At 36.0% G+C, this 24771-nt stretch overlaps 1 protein-coding gene across 5 annotated transcripts in view; it reads left to right on the top strand.

Moving 5' to 3' along the window:
• PHF21A (PHD finger protein 21A) overlaps positions 1–24771 on the top strand; it is a 137594-nt gene that overhangs the window by 19038 nt on the left and 93785 nt on the right. For 3 of the 5 annotated variants that reach the window (XM_057365298.1, XM_057365270.1, XM_057365279.1), the window contains 4 exons: positions 12205–12245; positions 15991–16126; positions 20721–20753; positions 22864–22950. In XM_057365298.1, the coding sequence (XP_057221281.1) occupies positions 16073–16126; positions 20721–20753; positions 22864–22950 (174 nt within the window). In that variant the 5' untranslated portion in view covers positions 12205–12245; positions 15991–16072. The remainder of the gene's footprint in view (positions 1–12204; positions 12246–15990; positions 16127–20720; positions 20754–22863; positions 22951–24771) is intronic. The other 2 variants (XM_057365308.1, XM_057365288.1) reach the window with 1 other exon arrangement.

Here is a 24771-nt window from a genome sequence, read left to right on the forward strand (position 1 = left end):
TTTTTGATGTTCATGAATGAGAAGACTGAATAATGTGTTTTGTTTTTGTAGCTCATGAACTTAAGCAGCTAAAGCTTGCTTTGATTGTTGGTCTCTAATTGGACAAAACATTKTTTTGTGTGTTAGTGACCTTTATTCAGACACTTCTAAAAACATTCAAAGCAAATAAATGAATACTTGCATTGTTATAAATCAGATATCATAATTTTGTATTTGGAAGATGAAACTCCTAATGTGACTTGATGGAGGCAAGTCAAATGAACTAATTCAAAAATTGGCAACACATGCTACTGCTAATCTTAGGGTCCTTTGGTCTGTTCTCTAAACAACCATTCCTGTCCTCTTAAGAAGAAAAGTATTTCTTAGCATTCTAATGTCTTTCAGGACTGGAGCCTGTAGTGTGTACGAAAGGATAATGTACAATCCTCTTTCTCCACAGAAACCATACCAGATATTATGTGCTTGGTAATGCAACTTGAGAAAATAGAAAGGGCTGAAATAATTAAAATTCTAACTGTTTCTCCAGTAGATTATTTGAAAATATGCCATTTAGCGCAGGTTAAAATGGCAAGAGGGACTGTTAGAAGGAGTGACTTTTAAGACATTAAATACCTCTTGTTTTAGAATTCTTTAAAATGCTCATATTTTGTTTTGGGAACTTAAATACCTTCTGTCTGGAACAAGCATGTGTGTTTTCTTGCAGCAAAGGGGACTGAATAGGGTGCGGAGAGTGGTGTCATCCTTCTTTTCCTTCTTTCTAGGGCAGGTATTTTTTGAAAGACAAGGGACTGAAACAAAACTTGTAATTTAGTTGAGGTATCTTGTGCAGAATAGAGAGGAGGAAACAGCTGCTAAGATCCGAAAACAGATCTGTAATGGGGAATAGAAAACAGGTCTTTCCAAGGTGCGTATATAAACTTGTTCTCACTTGTCCATCTTTTCTGTGTAGGTTGTTGTCTAATAGTTCTTTAGGACTCTGTCATAAATGTTTTCTGTATRAAGTGTTGTCAGGGTTTCCATTGCAATGTGCTAGTTAAATCACTGTTTAAATAATTATGTTGGGTTTTTTAAAGCTCATATACTCTTTAAAAGTTCATATACTCTGGACAGTCTAGAAAAATCTTTTATTTTTGAATTGATGTGAGCTATTCCCTGGAAGAAGCAAACTGTGGTGATTTTTTTGGGTTTCATTTTGATTTTTTTTTTGTGTGGAATTATAATTATGTTTTTTTAAATAAAAATATACAGTAAAGTAATTTCTGCATCCAGTGTTCAGGTAAAGTTTGCATTTCTATACTTACGTCTAAGGCTTAATGGTGTGTAATGTTGGGGTTTCTTTGGTGTGTATATTTATTAATTTATTTAATGCAGTATTCTGATATATGTTTGACCTCCAGAAAGTTACTCCTTTTTGTTTGGCCTGGTAAAGATGAATCTTGAGACTTCATCTATACCTTAGTTGATGCTGTTGTGTTTCCCCAGTAGTTTTGTGTTGGTCTCATAAGGCTCTGTTGCATCACAGTAGTTCATCCAGGGTAAAGCTATGAGAAAGTGTGTTTTTTGCCTCACYGTTATTCTATGTTGCCCAGATGAGAAAGTTCATGACTTACAGAGACAAAACTATTTGTCCTGAACYTGAGTGTTGCAATGCTATAGGGTAGATTGGAAATCCTAGGAGTAGGAAAATGCTGAATTAGGTAAAGTAAATGGCTTAAAGTAGTAGCCAGAACAGGAGCACCCTGGCAGAAAAATCAAGKTCTCTATAAGAGAACGTCTTAGGTACTTGGGCCGCAACTTTATTGCACTTTTATTTCATAGTTTTATATGAAAAGAAACAGGGAAGTAAAGAATTGGTGTTGAAAGAGAGGAATGTGTGAATATTCAACAGACTTGTGTATCTTTTGGGAGAATGGAAAAATCCGAATATTCAGTGCTCAGCAGGAAGTAGGGAAGAGGAGATTTTCTTCCTCTTAGAGGTATGCTGTGATACAGTGATACAGCCTGACAGACCAAGTCCTGTTGCATTCAAGGAACAACAAACAGCAGCTGACAATGGTTCAGAAGCTGCAGGGGAGCTGATGTAGTAAAGAAGGAAAAAAATTAGGGCCGAGTCTTACACAGTAAACTGTGATGCTATGGTCTTTTTAAATATAGCTGAAGGAAACAGAAAAAGCTGATGCTGGAACAATCTGGTAGTTAAATGCAAGGGAACTAGGAGAAGGGGTGGACTCCTGCTCATCTGCAGCAGCACTGCACACAGAGCCTACCTGATTTAGGCCTAACGACAGTGCGTTGGAGGCCTTGGGAAGGCACATAGCTCCGCCAGCGTGTTTTGTCAGCGTGACGTACTTTGAGTGTGTACAGCCTGCATGCTAAACGCCAGTGGCTGCCTTTGACTTCGCTTCTCACAGCTCTGAGAATGTAATGAAATCCCTTCTCACTCACGCTTTTATTTTGGGATGGAGGGGGAGAGAAAAGAGCTTTCAATATTCTGGTTAGTTCAGAGTTTGAAACAGCATGTTTTGCCTGATTCTGTTTACTGCCTTTTTATTTAGGCTGTGTGTGAAACACACTGATACCTTTACATGCTCTATCATAATTTATTAGTACACAAAGCTAGAAACCCATGGAAACCCTATTGGTCTTTATCTTATTGATCTATACAYAGGGAATACAGTACTTACTGTTAGAGAGCCTTAAAATGTGTTGGTTTTTTTTTCTTCTTTTTGCTGGTTTCTGTACTCAGGAGATCAGGAATGCCAAAATGACAACATGGTTTATTGAAATAATAGTTGGTGAAATTGAAGTAAGTTTGGCTAAAAAGCATATCAAATGCAAATATATAATGAGAATGTTTTTTACTAAATGTAAGCAGGTTGTAGTTAAAACAGATGTTGTAGTAAAAAGGAGAGGAAAATGTGATACCTGTCTGGTAGCAGCAGAGGGTCCCAGACACCTTTTCAGAGTTCAGAGCACCTGACAGAATCAACAGAAGTCTAAGACTGTTTTACATAGAATTTTGTGAAATTAAATTACCAGCATTCTTTCTAGAAAAAAAACCCCACCTTTAGCAGGTAAGAAGCATTACCTTTTTCATCGTGTTTGTAAAATCCAAAAACAGATTAAGAAACAAATGACTGTTCTTTTTACACATTTTTTTATATGAACATCTGTTAATAATAAATAATTTTCATATTGTCTTTTGGCAATTATTTAGAATCCTAACATATTAGAGGAAGTGATTTGTAGTGTTATGGAGGCAAGACTTTAKGTGTAGTTTCTCATTTTAAGCCATCTTGCTTCCTGTTAAGATGGAAGCTCTACATAAGACAAACCATATTCTTGTAAGTATTTTTCAGTATCATAAAGTGCAGAATACAAGAATGTATGTTATCGGCTAATTTTCAAGTTTATGCTGCTGTACCTTATRTACATTAAATGGTTTATTTTTAATGCATGTGCTGAAATAATTAAATTAAAGAGTCCAGTTTATTATAAGAACTGTGACAAAGTGTGGACCAGTACTTGTTCCRATATACTGACATGAAAGTTGATGCATAGCAAAGCCAGCATAGGTTCGTTTAATCTTAGTGTTTAAAGAATGTCTGTGCCATARTGAGGTTGCACTGAAAATAACAGTGATTTCTTTCCTGCCCGAGTAAAAAGCAGAACATGCAGAATTCAGGACTGCCAAACTGACATGCACCTTTACCCATAGTTGTTCGGTAGGTCTTCCAGTTTAAAAATGAAAAGGATTTTAAAACGTGACTCTGTCACTGAAAATGTAACTCACAAGCCAAACTTCTGACCAGACTGACAAAGTGGAATATCACTTCTTCATGACTGTTTTAGTTAAAAAGAATCAGCAAAGTGCTCTGTCCTGTACCCAGTATAGCACACTGGAGCTTCATATGTGCTGAAGGAAGGAAGGTCTCCCTTCTGCTGCCAGCACTATGCTTCTACTGCTTAAACTTGTGCATGATGTTTCCCTAACCAATCTGTGAATCACTTCAACTTTTTGTAGAGTGCGACACTCCCTCGCACACCATTTCCCCCAGAAAATGTGGGGACTGCTGGAGATAGGACCTCACATCTGTTAGAGAACATAAAGGAGGRTGCCTTGGTCAGCTAGATTAGCTGCCTGTGGGAGTGTTACTTAGCCTGCAGGCTAAACAAAAATAAACTGGAGGTAGAACTATAAACTTTGAGCAGAACTAGGCTTCACTTAGGTCTCTTGATGTACTGTTAGTCTAAACTTTCCTTGTGCMTGCTTGGCAAACTGTCATTTAGCAAACTTCATGGACACATTGAGACAAGAGTTTTACWGAAAGTACAGCATTTGATTTTGAAAGAACTTTATAAATACATGAAGAACTATAAAATATTACCTGTTGTTTTAAGGTGCYCTGCCATGTAATCACTTATCACAATTCATCTGCATTTTTAAATGTTTGCTTGTTATTGCGTGTATTACATGAACCTGGCTTCTATCTGATATTTGTGGAACAGTAACATCAGTAGAAGCTTGTGTAGCTAATCTCCCTAAATATGTCACTGAAAATTTCACTGCTGCTCTTTGTGATTCTTAGCCAGTGCTATTTTAAACAGAAAGCCCTTGTGATTGCAGGGCTTGTCTTCTTTTCTTCATTGTAAATGCCTGTTAAATTTCTTTGTTCAACAAATTATCACATTTTGCCTTTTTATTTCTTAATTGTAAAACACATTGTGCAATTGTGTCTGTTTCCTTTCTGTTGCATGCAAGTTGCCTTTCATCAATATACATTTAACATGAATTTATTCACTTAACCAATACTCTAAGTAGTTTTTCACTATACTTTGTAAGCATCGAAATGCTGTGCAGATAGTATTTATAAGGTAGCAGGAAATTCGGGGTGTCTACTTGGTGCCCTGCTGTAGTGAAAGCTCTTTGAAAAAAAAATAGTCCAGACTCTTGGGATTCTGTGTCAATGTAATATGAGGTCTTCAGTAATGCAGAGTGATTTCCTAGAATATGTGTACTCACCTTCAAGTGATGTAGTTTATACATTTATGTTGGATAGTCCTTTAAAAATACATAATCTTTCAGCTTAGTTCTGTCATTTGTTTAATATTGTTTAATAGTTACAATATTTTGCTTTTCATTAAAACGCTGGATTTAAGAAAACTTTCAGTGATTTGCAGTCACTCTGTGCTAACATGTAACTGATCTTGCTTTTACTTGCTTGTGTTTTGAACTTACACTTCTACTGTTTCCTTACTGTTTCCWGTCTAAAGTCTGGAAGAATGCTTTGAGTTGTAAATACTTAATTTATCCTCTTTTCCCTCTGAGAGAGCAGAATCTCTTCCTTCCATCWCCACTGAGGGTATATGTGTGTGTGATTGGTTTGGTTTGTCTGAATTTTATTCCTCATGTTTAAACTTTTTTTTTTCCCTCCCACTTGTTTAGCATTTCCCCCTGCTGGCCGACTGCGATAATAGCACATCTTTCCCCGTGGAAATGGGAGGCTGAGGCTGTCCTTGAATGTCACATCTCTGTGGTTGAGGCATTGGCTGTTCTTCTGACATTTTTTTTTTGTGTCCTCTGAACGTCTCTGGCAGACAGATAAAATTCAAAGAATAGTCTGTACAAGCAGGATGTGCGTGTAAGCTGAGGTTCTCCCATCAGAAGTGCAGTTGCCCTTCCAGTGCTAGTCAGAGCTACCTCTAGGTCTGCATTTCATGCCTGCAGTCTTGCAACACTACCCAGATCATCTTTTGTACTCTGGATCTTTTCCCAAAACTCTTAAGGCACTTCTGCCTCACTAATGCACCATTCCCACAAGCCAGTTCTTTCCAAGATAAAGTGGGTTGCTAGAAGGGGAGAAAGGGTTTGGTTATCAGTAAAACATTTCTCCTCATGTTTAAAAGGATAAAACTAGAAATCAGAGATGCCTCCCTTCCTAATGGAATTTCAGGGGGAAAGTACTTTTAATAGGTACTGGGGTAGAGTTTCCTTAATTTTTTCTTGTTCCTTGCATCTTTGGTTGTTAAATCAATTAGGATTTGTGGTCTGTGTTCTTTCTAGAAAGCGTCTTCTCAATTCTCTCTCCTTCCCTTTTTCGCAAGTAGTTCCCTCTCTGAAGTATGAAAGGAAGGCAGGAACTTCTCACTGACTGAGAGGGAATGAGAATGAGAAATTGACAACACAGGTTAAGAACAATAGAGTTTAATAAACTGATTTTGCTAGACATACTATTAAAAATCAAAAGAAAACCACGAAACACGAACATTCAAATAACTTTCCTTTGTATTTCTTATGAGTTTTGAGACCAAACAGAGGACTATTATAGCTGGGAGGGACAGCTCCTTCTGTTTTCTGATAACCTTCCTTTTTTTTTTTCCTCACAGTGGTATATATACTTTGTAAATAACTTAAAATTAATTAAAAAAGAAAAAATTACAGTTTTAAGGTTTAACAAATCAGCTGACGTATTTTTGAAGTTAATTGTTAAATAATGTTTTCCTGAAAAGAAAAATCCCAAACAATCCATGTTTCYAGCAACTTTATGGAATGTGGAATAATGCAGCAAAAAAAAATTAGAAAAAAATTACAAACTCTGCCTTCCGCTGATTTATATCTTCACATCATGTAAATATTCTAATTTAGCAAAAAATTCCTCAGCTGTCTGCTTCAAATATGAAACTTTGCTGTTGCACTGTTAGTAAAATATAAAGACCTTATTAGTACTGGATCTTCACTGTGTGTGTGTTTAGCTAAAGAGTCCTTCAAAATAATTCACTGAAATGAAAGTTGAGGTCATGCAACTTTTTTTACAATAGCAAAAATTTAGCCACACTGCATACGATTTTGTGTGTGTCTGAAACCTGATGAATAGTAACTCACTGAGCAAAGTGAGGGCTAGTGGTTCTTCAATACCAGAACTTCTGAATGCAACTGTGCTCTAAAATGTCCCTGTACACTGGTGTCTGGGTACAAAAAGGAGAATTTTACTGATGGTGATTTTGTGGATGTTTGGTTAGATGGGAAGCCCTTGCTACCAAGTGAGAAATAACATCTGCCAGGCTTAGTAATGGTCATAGGTTAGAGAGGTTCTCTGATTCAAGAAATAGGCTAAAACTGTGTGAAGAAGAGGTGTTTGTGCATGGGTAAAAAGTGTCAGTCCACGTATCTTGAATCTGCTCAGGTGACAGGCATGATTCTGAGATTTTGTGTTTGTGCTAATTTTCTGCTAGGCCAAATGTAGTTTATCATTTTGCCAAAGAGTGTGGTCTCATCCCCCATCCCACCCCCAAGATACTAGGAAAGATTGTGTTCAGGAAAAGTTGCTAATGCCCAACAGAGCTGTAGTCATAAGACAAGAGCTAGGAGGATAATCTTCAGCTGTTTACATGTGTTTGGTGCCATGGCAAATTTTGGTTGATATTTTAAAAATCAGCTTGTGAAGTGGTTTTATCTTTATACTAGAGATGGTCTTCTAGACTGTAATGAGTCTTCTAGCTCATTTTGTGTGTGTTAAATATAGTACTGCTTCCGCAAAGACAAATGATGGTGTCGTATACTTCTATTTAAACTTAGTTTGATGCTTTTATAAAGTGTTTCAGAAAAGGCGAAGCAATCTATCCCCAAGTGAAGTCAGCTTCTGATGTCTTAAACTCCAAATCACAGTTGTTTTGTGGTGAATCACAGCAGCAAAAGAACTTGGAGGTAGAACTGAAGTTTGTAGTTTGAATCCTGTAAGTTGTCTGCGTGCATAAGCAGGAAATCCASGCTCCGTGACGGGTTTAGGGAGAGTTATCTATATTATTGTGTGGGGATAGGGGTGGAGGAGGAGAGAGCAGTTGTACAGATAGACAAACTGGCATGGCTAGTACACTTCAGTGCAGTCTCAGTTATCTTGAGCAATCCTCTTGGTCCCTTTACCACCTGCCTGGCATGTGGTACTGGGGCTGACTGGGAATTCTCCCAGCTGCAGCACAACAGGAAGATCAGATTCCGTGCACTGGCACAAAGGAGGCTTGTTTTTATCACAGAGGCTACAGCACCAGCACTGCTAACGATGGGCATTGAAACATGAGCCTTCTAATAATGTAATTTGAAATTGATTATATACCCCCGTCTGGCCTGTGTTTGGTCTTCCTAAGACTGCAGAAATCCTGCCCTGTTGAGTAATATGAGTTGCTGACTTGAAAATCACAGTAAAGTATCTGCTGTGACTTGTTTTCTTAGATGCAGGATGTCATTCAGATATAGGAAGGAGAGTTGCTGCTTTGAGGAGTTCACATCTACAAACAGAAGCCCAGAGGAAAAGCTCTGAATACCTTCTGTGTGATGTTTATTCTGTGGGGCGTGGGGGGGACACAAAGCTTTACCCTCTTATTGTAGAGTAATTCTCTGAAATGTGAAAAAATATCAGGGTCACAGTTCCTGTGCACAGCAACTAGTACTTTTTTGTCCTTTTTTTTTTTTTTTTTCTCAGTTCATTCTGTCCACTGAACAAGACCAAGATCCTTTTGGTAAAAAGTAAAATATACATAATTAAATATAATATACATAATTAAATATTGTAACATGATAAAATATATAGAGTTCCATGATCTGACAGTAAACATTTTGTTCTAGAATTAGGAAAATTGCTAAGAAAAAATTGCTGAACATACATTTAATTCTTCCCAGTTTTTCCAAATGAGTCTCTGGTTACAGTAGCAAAAACTTTATTGTATAACTTGAAGGTAGTAATAAGTATCTAATTATTATAACCAGACATCTTAATATACAGATAATTAGCATTTAAATAGTCTTAAGCCTTCAGGTGTTGTATGCTAAAATATTTTCACCACCATGTATTCTTCTGATGTCCTCAGGTGCTACCAAGCTTTAAACATAAGAGTTTTGAGATCTTAGTTTTCATAACAGTCCCATTAAATGAATAACTTTTTTTCTTATTAAAAAACTTAAATTAAAAGCTTCAGTTTGATCTACGGAATATGATTGTTTTGGTAATGGTGTTTTTTTCCCCTTACATAAACTGTATGGAATTCTTGAAGAGGTTAAGGATCTTTTCCAGGAGCTGGGGTGGGTATTACTGCTGTAAGGATATGTGTCTGTCAAACTACTCTTGTTAGTAATAGTAACATTGGAGTCTTAACAGTCAGTCCCACTGAGAGAAATCAATTTCTAAAACTGGTTTATTTCATTAATTCTAGTTTTAATAATTTTATGTTTTAGTTTGTCGTGAACATAGGTAAGCATTGCTCAAGCTTTTCTTCTAATCATAGATCAAATATATATTTTGGGAAGAAAGCAATGCTCTTCGTTTGACTCCCAGACATGGAGTTTAAAACCCCCTGAAATATTGCAGAATATACTGTAATAATCCAAGAATTAACCTAGCAGACTTCTGCCTTGGACAGTTTACAGCATGTTTCTGAAGCTGTCAAAAGGCTACCTCAGTAAATTAGATAGCTGAGATTTTGTGATTAATTTCTGCTGTTGAAGATTTTGTTAGAAATCCCTGTATAACGCTAAACTCTTCGGACTTCTCTGTTGATATGAGTGATTGTGAACTGTCTAATCTTAACTTTCTATTGTGTTTTGTAGTSAGAATGGGAGAGGCAGTGTGAGTTTCTATATGTACTTTTGCTGTGAACAAGAAATAATCTCATTTCATCTAAAGAGCACACTTTATCTAGTAGCTTTTTCATTAATATTGTTCTGTGTTGGTTCCCAGTATGCACAAATGTAGGTAGTTCAAGAACCAAAGTTACAGTTTTAGTTGGTCACTTGCTGTTCTCTACTGTAAAAATGCTAAGAGTAGTTGAAAACTTAAATCTGTTCAACGTGCTTGGGTGGGTATTTATTCTTCATTTTTTGTCTCAATTCTCTGTTTAAGAAAACTTGCCTGTATCAGGCACAAGTTTTTCTGTGGCTTTCATTAGCTCACTTCTTATGAAGAAACCAATTCTGTATTTGTCATAGGGCTTAGATGCTGAGTTTTAAAAGAAATGCCACCCAAAAATTCAAAATGATATGAAATTAGTTAACTGATACATCATTCTTTATACTTGTCCTCTCTACTAAATGGAGCAGAGATGTTAGCAAAAAAACTATACTTGCATGAAGGCAAAATTTTGGGTTTGCCAGAGGTTTGACATTCAAAGATTAACCTGTTCTAAACACTTTAAAAAAGCCTGTAGTAAATTATKTACAGAAGAGGATGCAAATATGTTTCCATTCCCTATTTAGGTCCTCTCTAAGTGACTTCTCCAAGGCAACACAGTAGTTAACTTGGATAGTCACAATTAAACTCCTTGTGTTCTCAACTTTGTCCTTGGGAGCCCCTGGGTTCTCAGTCTGGGGTTAAGATTAAATGCAATCTGAAGGTTTGCAATTGTGCAGCTTTTTTCTGCACATTTCCATCTTGATGGAGCTAGGGTCTTTCCATGGAGGCGAGTCTCTATGTAGCGGGGAAAAAAGGAAGGAAGGAACAGTTGCTGTTATTTTTAAGTGACAGTTTTCTCATCAGGGTGTGTGGACTTGTGCTACAAGTAAATTGATATTTTTCTTTTTTTTTTTTAAATAAAAATCATGCTTGTTTATTCTAAAACTGCATTTGCAGATGTGTAGTACTGATAGTCTTGTTTAGCTTTCCAAAGTCAGTAATCTAGAGCAGCGAGGTTATTTTTTAGTTTTTATTAATAGCATGGACGTATAGTTGTAGCTGCTTGTTCAATAGGGCATGTAGTGCTTTCATGATGAAAGGGCTTCATCTGTAGATTTCTGGACCAAATAAATGACTGATTGGTAGTGGGAGGTGGAGGTGACAAGTAGGATTTTAATATAAAAAAAGAAATAACTAGAGTTTGAGAATAATATAAGTCTCTTCAGCACTTTCAAAAATGAGGGTATTTAAAGTTCTGTTGCTTCCATAGTGAATGTACTTATTGTGAATATCACCTCAAAACAGTCCATACTTCCCAGTTCATAACCTACCATGTTAGTAGCTGGATGTTGGATAAACTAACCTGGAATTGCTCTCAAGTGAAATGTCATCTGTAATATTTTGTGGTTCAAACTACACAATAAAATTTGAGACTAGGAGACTGACAATACTGTCACTGCCAGCAGTAGACTTCCTGTTTTCTCTTCTGTTCTCTGTGTTCATCAGCACCCGGTTCTGCTGGTTAGTGAATGGAAACTCTTCCACTTGTGCTGGTCTCCAAAGAGCGAAATTATTGTGACTCTCTGCTGCTGTGTCTTTTTATAAGGCAGGGGCTTAAACTTCAGCTCTGTGATTACTTATGTGTGGATAGAAACATATCTGCAAAGATCTTGTTAGCTGTGAAGTTAAAGCTTAAAATATGCTAATATTCTAGTATTTTAGTAGAAAATTGGAAGTATTTTGGAGGCTTTCTTTTTTAGCATCAGGCAAAGAAATTGAGCAAATATGTTATCATTTATATTGCAACTATCTTTTTAGAACTCTGACTCATGAGTTTTTATGATTCATGTGATGATTTAAGAGGTTTTACCTTGCAGTGCTACTGAATGTTCTGCTCATGACCTAGGCAGCATAATGGGCAGCGCCTCTTGTCGGCCTCCACATCTCATGTCCCACCACATTGGCTTACACTGCTGTTTGTTTCAGTCTTCAGAGATATTCTGGGATTTGAGTCTAGTGACTGTTCTGACCTGACACCTGGCTCTGCCATCTTTGAGTGTTGGTGTAACCTCTAGCAGAGCCAGTGGGCAAATGCCTAGTGTGGGTAACCTTGTTATATTTAGCTGTGGCAACTGACAGGRCTTTTATCGATCTTAATAAATGTGATGGAGAACAGGTCTTTCTCCCATGGGAGGGGGACACTGACCTTGCATAGAACTAGAAAAAATTGTACCTATATTGCTYCTCCCCTCATGGCAGTAATAATTTGTATTTTAATCCAGATTAAAATTGTAGGTCTCCTTAGTCTTTCCTGCYACGTCAAACCATTTTCTTTCAAAGTGGTGTGTTAAAGTTAACTTCAGCATTTAAAAAAGAAAATTTCAACCCCCCAAGAAAAACTAACAAAAAACACCCCTTATAAAATCCCAACAACCCCTCCCTTTCCAGCTTTTCAAATATTTAGATTTCTTTTTTTTTTGTTTCAAACTCTAGTTAAGATATTTGTAATTATCTTTTTTTTGTTGTTGTTGTTTTTGTTTTGTAGGAGGGGGTAGAGAGCTGAAAGGGATAACTTACTCAAGACTGGTAAGTACTTCTTTCCAAGACTAAAATGACTTACCTAAGAATAGATGATAGGAAGAGCTGGTGTCCATTCCTGGAGAAGTTTGATGGTTACTGAAACCAAAATTCTATCTATTCTTATATTCAGAAATTAAGACTTAAAAAGTAAATGTTACTGATGGAAGCCCCAGTCTTATAAATAAAATCTTTGTAAGGCTGAGATTTGGGCCCAAGGGTCTGTAAGTGCAATGGACATTTAAATTAATCTACTCAAAAATAATAATGTTGAATTGTTGGGTTTTTTTTCTGTGTAATGTGAAAACAAAGTTTATTTGAAGGGATTTTTAGCACAGAAAGACTTTGCTCTAAAATTTTGAKTTATTCAGGCCTTCCCTACACACAGAGGCATTTATGGCTTTGTATGTGTCCCACCTTTGTTTATATAAATATATATACCTTGTCAGCTGTGTTTCTAGTTTAGCTTCCAAAATAGACATCGTTTAAATAGTGTGATATTTCAGAGTTTGCTATGTAGATTGGATTTAATTGAGATAACAGAAGTGTGAATGCACTTTCGTGATTATTGTAGAGTTTAAGGTTTCATTCAGTGTTTGAATATTTAAATAGTCTATATGTAGTGCATTGGGGCACTTATCTGAGTATGAAATAATAAGTCTTGAAGCAACCACTTAAGAAATAAGTGATAATTGGTAACAAATGAATGCCAGCAAGAAATTGAATGGAAGGCTGCTGCCTCCAGTAGTTGAAATCCATCCAAAAATGTCTAATTTACCTCTTGCTCAGTGTTCTTTCTGGCTGAGACTTGGAAATATATCTGGATGTACGAGAGATGCATGTACTCCTGAATATCATGTGCTTTCCTTTTGGAGAACACTGATTCTGGTGTTGAGCAAGGCGTTTGCTTGCTTTCCTTTAAAAGTAATGGAATGAAGGACTTTTGCAGGCCAAGCTGTCCGTGCGATTCCAGTCCTTTACAAGCTTTTTATTTGAAATAATTCCACTGCCGTAAGAGTAAAGTGGAAAATGCACCATGTGCTATGATTAATCCAGAGGTGGTTTTACACCTCTTCAAATGTGGTATTATAGGCAGTTCATAATGGCACTGAACTTAAGTTTTTTAAATCTTCTCTTTAAGTTCAGTCTAAAAGAATAAAAGTTTCAAAATACTAAAAGTTTTTGCACTTGCAAAATGTATGGCCACTTACATTGTTCTGTAGCTCCTCTGAGGAAGTATGAGCAATATTTAACCAGATACCCTGATAGATATTTATAGATATTATTCTATGTGAACCAGAAGAATGCAGTTTATGTTTTGCTGGATGTTAGGACTGATTGCACTCTACTTTTTTTTTTTCTTCTTTTTATGTATTGGTTGTTTATCATTGGATAATTTTGTAAGGTAGTTCGGGGGAATTCTAGACAGGGATAACTGAATAGTTACGCCTGCTTGGGAAGGAAAACCGCAAATATGTGTTCTAGAAAGAAACAATTGTATATATTTCACATTCAGAATTTGGCAACTTGACCRAACTTCTAAATGAAATATATTTTTTCATGTTTATACCACTATAAACATAGCTAGGCTGAGCAACTACTTTTTTTCTGCAAAGCAGTGTCACTTTTTTCTTGAACTTCTTAAAAATTAATTTTGCAAAATTTTGCTAGTTGTTCATGGCATAGATGCRGTTACCTTGGATTAGTTTTTATGAACCATCGATACTACAATTTCTATTTGTCAAATTAAGTTGTGCATTAATAGAAGTTGCTCAATCTTTATATGTTCTTTTACAGAAATACTATGTCATATTTGCCATGAACTTGTATTGGATGTTACAGCTACATATATTTAAATGATGGATATTTTTTATATTCTCCCTTGACATAACTGTTTTGCTGTTCTGCCCTCAACTTTGAAGATAGCATGTAGCTACAGTGATACAAACTATTCATCAAGTGTGCCTTCTGATTTGTTGAAGACACACTGAGAAAAAAAATGACCATGTCTGCTTTTATCTTTACCCTGAAACTGGATTTTCAAGGGTCAAAAGGACTTGCCTCTGCAGTGGGTTCCAGTTTTCATTAACCAGTCTCCCATGTGGTTTTCTGAAGCATGGTTRCTTTGAAACTGCAGTGGTAGGGACTTGTAGCATGCTATAATTGTTCTTGTCAGTGAGTGGAAGTAATAATCCGTGGTTCTGTTTTCTCATTACTGTTTGTGGTAATGGGACAGGGAACTATATGTAATTTCCATGTATCCCTTGATACAGATTGCAGTTTTATAGAGACTAACGCTGCATAGGCAGCTGTTTTCACTCATCGGTGTCACATGTGGGAGAGGCCCTTACAGAAGGTCATTTCATGTGTTGACTAGAAAGTTTGATCAGGCCTTTGTTATTTAAATAAGTAACTTTAAGCTAACAGCAGACAACACTGACAAAGAATGAGTTTAAATATAATGCTTTTAAAACCTCCTTTAKAGTCTTCTCTTTTTGTAACACATTCCTTTTTGAAAAGATAAATGATAAATAAAACCAAACACACCTCTTCAACTTTTTTATTTTCATGAGTTCACAAACTTGTCCCGCACTTCAGTTTACTGTAGTGAGACACCATTAAAATAAAATTCTTTAACTTATGGGAATTACTCTCTTTTTACAGCTTGCATGTCTAATCTAAGCTGTCAGGATCCTTTTGAAAACATTGTAGTCTCATTATGAAAGCCTCTTGAGTTGGCAACAATACCTGTGCGATGATTGTGAGCAATTTTCAAAAAAATAATAAAAAAGGAACTATTTTAACACTGCAGCACTTCTTTAGTTGTGGTGTCTGGATGGAAAAGTGACTGGAAAGATTGCTATTTAATGTTTTCCAATGACTTTCGTGTGTATGTATTTATAGATGTTTTTACACAGGTTCCACTATGATTTGAGCWTATGGGAATCTTAATCCTGTTTCAGAAGCTGATACTTTTAACATATTTCTGAACAAAAATCTCTTGTCCAACTTTCAAGGCTATTAGAAGTATGTCTGATTATGCTTTCCTATGTCAGAAATTGAGGGGATTCATTTGTTTGGAGTATAAGTGAAGATGGCTAACTATAGTCTCATGACCTACAAATAGAATTCCAAGAATAAAAATATTTTTAATTTAATGTTTTTGAAATGTCTTGTGCTGCTTTATATCACTCTTCTGTTCCTTCAGAACAGATTTCAACTGAAACTACTAACTTGACACAAACTTAGGCAGTGGRTTATTAATATGTTAATGTTGTTCTGTTAAATAACATGCACACTGTCCCATCTAAGAACAACTATAGTACCAGGCAAGTATGTTAATGCAGTACATTCAATTTAACTAATTATTGCTGTTTGGGCTGTAGAATTTTATTCTCCAGAATAAGTTTTCATCTACACAGATTTTTATAACATTCTCAGTAGTTAAATTTTCTAATTTAATACACAACTGCAATAGGATATTGGTAGGAAATAGCTGCCTGCAAACTAAGATAAGGAATAAGTATGTCAACTTTGGGATATGTGGGAAGTAACAAATTTGACTAAATGACTCCAAGGCAGGCATTTTGTAGAGTCTGTAGATTTCTTGTGTTTGAAAGACTGACTGTGTTTAGGCTAGAAAGCTGCATTTGAATGTAGTTCACTATTGAATTCCTGTTCTGTTATAATCTCCTTTTTTCAAATTGAGTTTTCCCCTTCACTAACCAAAATAAAAACTTTGTTTTTTCTGTAGGACTGGTGTTAAAGAGGAAACCAGAAACTAAAGGCACTGGAATCAGCAAACACACATCTAGAGAAAGTGGAGAAGGTAGAGAATGGAGCTGCAGACTCTACAGGAGGCTCTGAAAGTGGAAATTCAGGTTCACCAGGTAATTTATATTCTTTCTTGCTTTAAAGTAATAGCAACGTTAGTACTGCTGACAGTTTACTACTAATGGAAGCATAAAGCAATTGCACTACAACTATAGTAATAATTGTTTTAGAAGCTTGAATCTACTTCAGAATTTTATACTCYGCATTTTGACCCCACCACCTGTTGTTTTTTAGCAAATGTGAAAAAATCTACATATCAAGCTGTGGGTGGGGATTTTTTTTGATATTTTGTAGCAGTAATAAAAACATTCTGAAAACTGTGTTCAGCAACTTCTATCTGGAAGATTTTTCTGATATTCTGAAGCCAACTTCAATATTCAGGTGGCAGTGGAGGACTATGGTGAAGGAACTTTCAAATGAAGTGTATATAGAGCTGCATAGTTTCATCTGATGCTTCTCTTCTGGAATGTCTTCTACTTAAGTAGCTTCTAAACTTGTGTATTTTTGAAAACCAAAATGTTTGTGCTTGGGCTTTGTAAATTTTTACATGTTGGGTCTTTTTGCTAGTTACCTGTTCGATGCTATATGGCAGTATGGTTGTAGTTTGCCATTTTTTTACAATGCAAATGAGGAAACATTAAAACTAATGAAAACAAAACCTAATTTAGTAAATAATAGGAGGACATATGGATATTAATTCTTGGAAGAAAATTATTACAGCCATAGGCACAGAGTAGCTGGCCATTTGAAATGTTAAATTTACAATGAGACTTTTTCTCAGCTCACTTCTCCGAGTACTTCTGAAGATCTTCAGATATCTGAAACTCRCAGCTGTTACACAGTGGATAAAAGAAATACATGACATTGATCAGTGTAGTCCATCATATGAAATTTGGAAAATGTCTCAAAATTACTTGGTGACTTGTCTAAAATGTGATCTGAATGGCTTGTTCAGTACTTGCTGCAATGAAGAGCATATTGCAAGAACTTGAATGGGACAATTAGTAAAATCAGGCTATGTCTGCTTTAACAAAATACAACTTACAGCTAGGGAAGAAAACTTAYAGCTAGGGAAGAAAACTTGAAAAAGCTTAAGATGGATTTCAGGACTACAGATAAGTATTTTGCTCTCCTCAAAAGCTCCAAGGCCTTTGCATTCAAAACTTTAATGAAGTTTTGTTATGGCAGTAAGAAAGTTCAGAAATCACCCATGGCATTTTGCTGCAGACATAKAAATATTTAATGGCAGTAAGTAATTTTTTCAAGTATTATCTACTGTGAAGCAATTAAAACGTTAGCCATGCTTGTGTTCATATGACAGCRTTTACCTCTTGTGTGCATCTTCATTCCCCTTTATGAACCAAAAATTTTAAGACTGTGATTTTTGAATAATCCTTAGCATCTATTCATAATGACACTGCTGGACAGGGATGAAGACTGGAATATGTCCAAAAATACTCTTGTTTTTAACAGCTTGAAGTTGTTGGGGTTTTTGACCTGGTTTGCTTTAACTTTGCCCAGTTGTTATTATAATGAGCTCTGCACTGAAATCAACTTTAATTAAATTAGGTTTTAGTTGGTAAATCTAGAAAAACCATATATCAAAAGGTTGTTTTTTAAAATTCAMGATACTGGATATTTCTATAATTAAGGCTAAGAAAAGGTCTATGCGTTTACAGTGGAAAATAACATTTGCAACAAAATGTTGGGTGCTTCTGTAAAGGTTTTGTGAACTGTGCTTGTGTGGTTATTACTTGTCAATATGCACACTGATAGAAATGAAAACAGATTTGGCACAAAACCCCTCCAAATTTTTAAATTAAATGCTTGAACTTTCTTGTATAACTCTGAATTTTATAACCGCAAGAGATACAATATGTTATTCCTTTTTACTCAGGATTTATGGAAAATTATCTCTTGTCATCTTTTACTTCTTTTTGTATTTCTTTTTCTGAGGACTCTAACAAAGCTTGCCAGCACTCACACAGTCATGGTTTGTTGTCCTGTTGGAAGTGGTGGACAGATGTCTGTGATGAGCATAAGGAATTCAGCTCAGCACTGTAGCCAAACCCTTTGAGTTTCACGATGCAGTATTTTGCCCGTGACTGCTTCTTAGATGGCTGTACAAGTCATGATCAGTACGGTTGTGGTTTTGTTTGTAGAATAGCTCTCTGGGTTTTGTCTCTTCCCTTTCACTTCCAGAACTCTGTCTGAGGCTTTTATAATGCTGCTTTGGCAAAGCATTTCTTAAACTACCAGTAAGGACCTAACGTAGATCTTTAATAGTTCAGAAAAAGCTACTTTTTTTTTGTTTAGTTTCTGTGATCAGAGAATCCACCATGAATGACATCTGACCAGATCACTTCCTATATCAAGGTACAACTTGAATATTCAAATGTCTTCCATGTCCAAGCTATATTGCTTGTCCTGASAAGAGATGCATCAAGTCTAAGTAATTCATTTTGCTACTGTGTTGACTTAATTAAAGTCATTTTGAAGCAGTCTGTTCTTCATAGTTTGGATCACAAGAGGTGTTAAAGGACTTAAATTTAGCTATTCTTACAGAAGAGTTTCATGGATGATTCCTCAAGCTGATGTGTGGAAAGAACCTAAAACATCCTTGTCCTTCTCTTATTTAATAACAAAAGGATCAGTAGCCTTTAAAATACCTTAAATTTACCTTATGTTTTGAGGTCAAATCAAAAGAAGATTTTTTTTTCTAAGGATTGCATGATGTCATACTATGTGATCCAAAAATTCAGCAATATTTTATAAAGAGTTTACAGTACTGACTGTATTGTCTTATGACTGTGTCTGCAGGAGCACTTTGTATAAAAACTAACAGATTTGTTGCTTGTCAAGCTCCAACGTGGCAGGAAGCACCAAGGAAAAATAAGCTATGTGTGTTCCTGTGATGCTGAATGGCAGCATGACGAAACAACAATATTCAGTGTAGAGAAATACCAAGTGATGCACTTTTGATAAACAGGCCCAGTTTTACATCTGCAATAGCAGACTGTGAACTGGTTGTTGGCACAGTGGAAGGAGTTTTTGCAGTACAGAGTACTTGAGTGTTGCACATAGTTTTAAACTTTGTCTCCAGATGACARACTAGAGAATTACAGAAGAGTGCCAAGAGTGAGCAAAGCAATGGAATGATTCGTGCATAAGGAGTCTTTTAATCTGAAAAAATGAGGACTGATAGGGGAATGTGTGGTGTGGAAAAAGTGTAAGAAGGAGCTGAATAGAGAATAATACAATATCTCAAGTTGGAAGGGATCTGTAAGGATCATCAAGTCCAGATTCCAACTGGTCTTGACTCAAGTCAAGCTCTGGTTTTCCATAAGCGTATTAGTCCCTCATGCTTGCATTGTAAGGAARCAGATTCAAAAGAAAAAGGAGGTCATCCTTTTATGTAAGAGTCCTGCAATTTAACATGGGAACTTACTGTCACAGAATCTAGAATGTTTTCCTGGTTCAAAAAGTAATTAAATCAGATCAATGAAAGAAATGTATATTAGTAGCTRCCAAACCAAAGACATAATCTTTGAAGGCACTGGAGACGTAAATGTTTGAAAAATGAGAGACAACACACTGCTCACAGACACCATGCTAATTCCTCTGGGATTTTTTTTTATTGTCTACTACTAGAAAGAAAATGCAGCAGGTAAACCTATAATCTGATGCAAAATTATATTTGTGTTGGGTTTGGTTTGGGTTTTTAAATACAATTTTTAGGATGTGAAAGAAAATAAACTTCTAAAGAGAATTTACTGACTGTCTGAATTCTCTGAGTGGTATCAATGCAGATAGAATAAAACACACACCTTGCTTGCTTTGTTCAGTTTCTCACTCCCTTTTCTTATTCTGATGAGTAAATGGGGAAAAAAATGCAGATTTCTACGTGGCATGTGTGGAAGGGACATGGCAGTGTGATGAATAAACGTCAYTGTAATTAAAAAAGATATTAGGAATTTTTGGTTGTCTCTTCATTCTGGGCTCTGGTTTTCTTTGGTAACTTTTCCTTTGCTTAGCAATAGACAGCATTCTCCTGCAGCTGCCTGAAGGAAGTGAGAGAGGAAGGAYAGTGAATGGTACAATCTGTCTGCTTTCCCTTGGATGTGGAGGGCATCTCTTCTACAATGATCTCAATCTCTCTCTGAGGGAGAAAAGTGGCAAAGATACTTCTGAACATGGGTCATCCATCTGGTACCAGCCAAGCCAGCACACAGGCGGAGCTTTTAGTACTTGAAGCATCCTGCCCTTGAATATACAAACAGCTTTTGTGCCTGCAGCGGTTATCTGTGGTTTGTGTTTCTTGTGACTGCAAGCAAAGAGGGCAGCAGTTCTAGAGGAGACACAGCTATTAGATTATCTTACCCAGCTGGCTTAAATGATCATTAAAAAGCATCACTTGTTCAAGAGCTGTTTAAGAGGAGCAAAAGTGATGGCTTAATATGGTACTTTTACTGTATTGATAAGAATGAATTMGAAAATGTTATAATACTGGACCCCAGGCTTTGCTATTGAACTGCTGTAAAGCGAATATTTTGCTTTTGCAAAGGTTCTTAGAAAATACTGAATTTCAAACTATTCAACAAGATTTGCAATGAAAATCTTCATTGTATTGTTGCATCTTTTTTCTTCCAGAAATTGGTTGCCCAAATGAAGCAAGATCCACAGGTAACTATTTATTTTTAGATTGGATTGTTTACTGTTACAAATTCAGGAAATAACAGTGCATGAAACTTGAGGATTTTAGATATTTCTCGATCACCTTCTTCTTAGCTAACACAGTGTTTAGAAGAAAACTTACAAACAGGTTTTTGAACAATGACTGTTGGATTGTTTAAAACAAAACCAAAATTCTTGCTGTTGTGGAGCCTTTTGCCTCATACATATGCTTAATTGTTTTAATCAAGTCACTTTTCTGGGCTATGGTGCAGTTCAGATGTACAGTAAGTTTCTGATTCTATTGGAAGCTGCTCCCTATAAAAGCTGCCATTATTAGCAATATTTTTTTTTTGAATATCAGAAGGCTCACAGTACAACAAGAGAGAGGGTATTCTGTCCAAGGAATTTTGTCTACAAAATATAACTTAAGACTGGTCAGATTGCTTGTCTTGGGTATCTTATCAGCACTGTAGTGTCCACAGAACGGGCACTTGGCCTTGGGAAGTTTCAGAGCTACTGAAACTGGATAACTGGACTCCTTGCATAGACAGCAGTAGTCATCCCTTTCCTGATGACTGTGTAAGATCCCTGGGTTTTCTTGCACAGCAGTTAAACACTCCAGTATGCTGGATGGGGATGTGGAGTTCTCAAACAAGTCTGCAATGTTGAGTAGAGAGATAAATGCAGCTCACTTGAGGATTTGAGCTCCCATCCCCATACAATAGTAAATGTCCTGTATTTTCTGAATGTACATTTTTTTTTCTGAGCTCAGTGAAGTGAGAAGACAGTTTTTAATAACACTCAAGTAGTTAAACCTGTGAGAGAGGGAGGGTTAAGMAGGGTATATTGGAAAATCTGTTTTCTAAAACTGATGGGTATCAGTTTCTTATTCTGATGGGTTTTGGGTAATATCTCCTGCTCTTATTTGCTGGTCAGGTCTGCAAGCAATTGGTCAGCAGAGCAGTTTGCTTTCAGTTCATATTTGCTGAAAGTGAGGTCATGCTGTGAGCAGCCATGCAAAGTTCTAGAGTCAGGAAAAGTAAAGCTGGTCCCTATTTCCAATGCTCTGAATGCATTTTTATCCCAGATTATTAAGTAGAATCTGCAAGAAGGGAGGCTGACTGGTCCATATCTGGTTTTGCAGAAACTGGAGACTATCTGCAAGCTGAGATCAAAATGCATTTCAAAATTGTATGGAAGAATATAAAAATAGGGAATATGCATGTAGTTCCTCTAATGACATTAGCCTTGTGTTATAATATTTCTGCCCAGCAGACTAAACTTGCATGTAACAGAGTATAAAAACTTTACAACATAAATGAGAACCAAAAAGTGAGAAAGGAGAAAAATTAAGGGAAACTAGCTTCTCTTTCTGCAGAGCTTCTTTCTGCAGAGCTTCGCAGGTTTTAAACTAAGGACAGATGTTTCTTTAATTTTCTTTTTTTCAGTAGGAAAGAAAAAGTCCTGATAAAAATTGTTTTCTGTCTGCAATGTTCTAGTGATGCTTATGGCTTTCAAATCTGAGACATAGAAAAGTGCTACTGTAAGCAAAGTGCTGATACGAATGACRTGCCAAGGCAATTGTAATTCTCTTTAGTACAGTCTAAGGCATAAACATACATGGAAATAAGGACTTAGGTATGTTTGCCTTTAACTATTACACGTCAATTAAAATTTAATAGATATGTTTGATACTMTACACAGTYAAAAATAAATGTCTTTACATAAGTAGCATAGGTGAGAATGTTTTAGGTAACATACCATAGCATACTGTTATATGCAGTATGATACTATTGTATTACATATTAACAAACATTTATTGTTTAATTTGTAAACTTGATGAAATGTACAAATGTGCTTTATAATGTGATAAGCACTAATGGATGTTTTAATGAAATCTTTTTTCCAAATTGAGCTGTCTTTCTGAGTGCTAGAAAGGTCCTCTGATTATTGTTGCACTCAGTSACTTAAGTAAGGCTTTGTTGAGCCTCTTGAATTTTATTGGCTGTACATCCAGAGGTGCTGTATTTGTAGTACACTATGCAAAAAACAAACAAACAAAAAAAACCCACCTTCCTGCTACTACTCTATGTTAACAAATGGAATATCTTTCTCACAGATATTTTTTCTTTCTAATCAGAACGCTGATTTGAAGAAACAGCTTCATGAACTTCAAGCCAAAATCACAGCTCTGAGTGAGAAACAGGTAGGGAAACAGAGATATATTTTTAACACCATGTTCTAAAGATGTCTCTTTTCCCGGATTCCATGAGAGCTGCTAAACCTTTAAGTGCAGAAATAAGTGTGGGCAACCAGACATTTTTGATTTTTATTGGATTTCTCAACAAAGGATAGGATGAGTTATTGTGAATCTATCAAACAAGAAACTAGTTTAATCAGTGGAGGCTGTAGCAGTTTTTCTTGTGTTGAAACGAATGTTTTAAATTAAGGGAGATGGAAAAATAGATTAATTTTGTCGCTTTCTTTATTAGTATCTTAAAACTTCCAAACRAGACCATTCTGGTTTAGGCAAATCTTTAGATTTTGACTTAGTAGGCCCACACTGTGTATATGGGTGAGTATGCTGGAATTTTTCTTAATGTCTAGACCAAMTAAATTTATGTCAGTTATGGGTACTTAATAGACAATTTGAAAATTAGTTGGATGTTTTTATCATGATAAATTACACCACAACTGTCTTATATTTGCCATTTGGTAGGAATTCTCTTTGACAGTTCTAAAGTATGAGTAATCATTACAACTGAATGCTTAACAGAAAGACTGTTGAACTTGAGCATGGGCTTCGTGAGCGACAAGAAGAAATATATGTAACATTGAGATATCTACAAAACTTGTTCTCACTTTTGTTTTTAAGAACATAAAAGAGCAGCGCATASACAAACACCTCATACACCACACCATCCCATCCTTAGTAAACTGACTTAAGCAGTTCCTTAATTGTATTACTTAATGTATCAGTAATGGAATCAATTTAGGTCAACAGATTAGATCTTTGGAAGGGGAAAATATTTTAGAGCATASGTAAAATGCGTAGTGTTTCAACTAGATACCTCCATTCACCTGTTACTAGCTGCATGTGTCCTGTTTTGAGAATGATTATTCCTAAGAAAATGTCCAGACAATGATTAACATTTGTCTAGAAATTTTGTTTACTGAAAAAAATTATAGTATGTTTTAATAGGGGAACAGTGAATCCAAGAAGAAACATGTAAGGATAATAAAGAAAATGATTTTTTAATGAGAATAGTAGTTCAACAAAAACGGAGGTTTTGCTGATGTGATAGCATGCGTCTCTTGAAGGTGATTTATTCTCTAAAACCAGCATGAGCCTCTGCATGGGGCTATGTCTCACAGCAAGCTGTTTCAGGATTCTCTGGTAAGCTCTAGATGCCCATGGTAATTTCAAAATGAGCTTGTCCTGATGCCATGAAGCAAGCTGTATTGACTACCAGTTCATGTGAGGAGCATGAACAGGTGGTGAGATCCTGTGTGGAATGTAAGAAAGCAAGTACATCTTACCATAACTTTTAAACTTGTATTTATACACTTGTATTTATAACTCTCTCTAGTTATGCTACGTAGTAGTCTATACTAACATGTATTTTAAATTACCCATCACTAGAAATGCACCTATATATTTTCTGTTGAGTTCTAACTACTAAAGGACACTTGATCATAGGATGAACATGGGTTTTCAAAAGATGTTGAAAAATGTTTCACTTTACTTATACTACACAGTGCGTACAGTCAGTATGAAGTCACGGTAGTTTGTTTCTTTGTGTTTTCGTGRGTTTGATTATCAGAACAACAGTGAACTTCTCTATGATTACTGAAGTTTAAATATTTTTGTTATCTCTACCACTGGACTGCAGAGCTGCCAGTGTCCCAGATGATAATGTTGTTAAAAGTATTGTGCTGCTAAAATGCAATGGTCGTGGCAAATGTAAGTTCTGGGAAAAGAACAACTTCCCTATGCAAAGGAGTTCTCACTCACTTGGTCTTTATT

Source organism: Malurus melanocephalus, unplaced genomic scaffold (assembly GCF_030028575.1).
Source record: "Malurus melanocephalus ecotype Western Australia unplaced genomic scaffold, MMel_1.1 scaffold_2, whole genome shotgun sequence".
In the NCBI taxonomy this organism is placed as follows: domain Eukaryota; kingdom Metazoa; phylum Chordata; class Aves; order Passeriformes; family Maluridae; genus Malurus; species Malurus melanocephalus.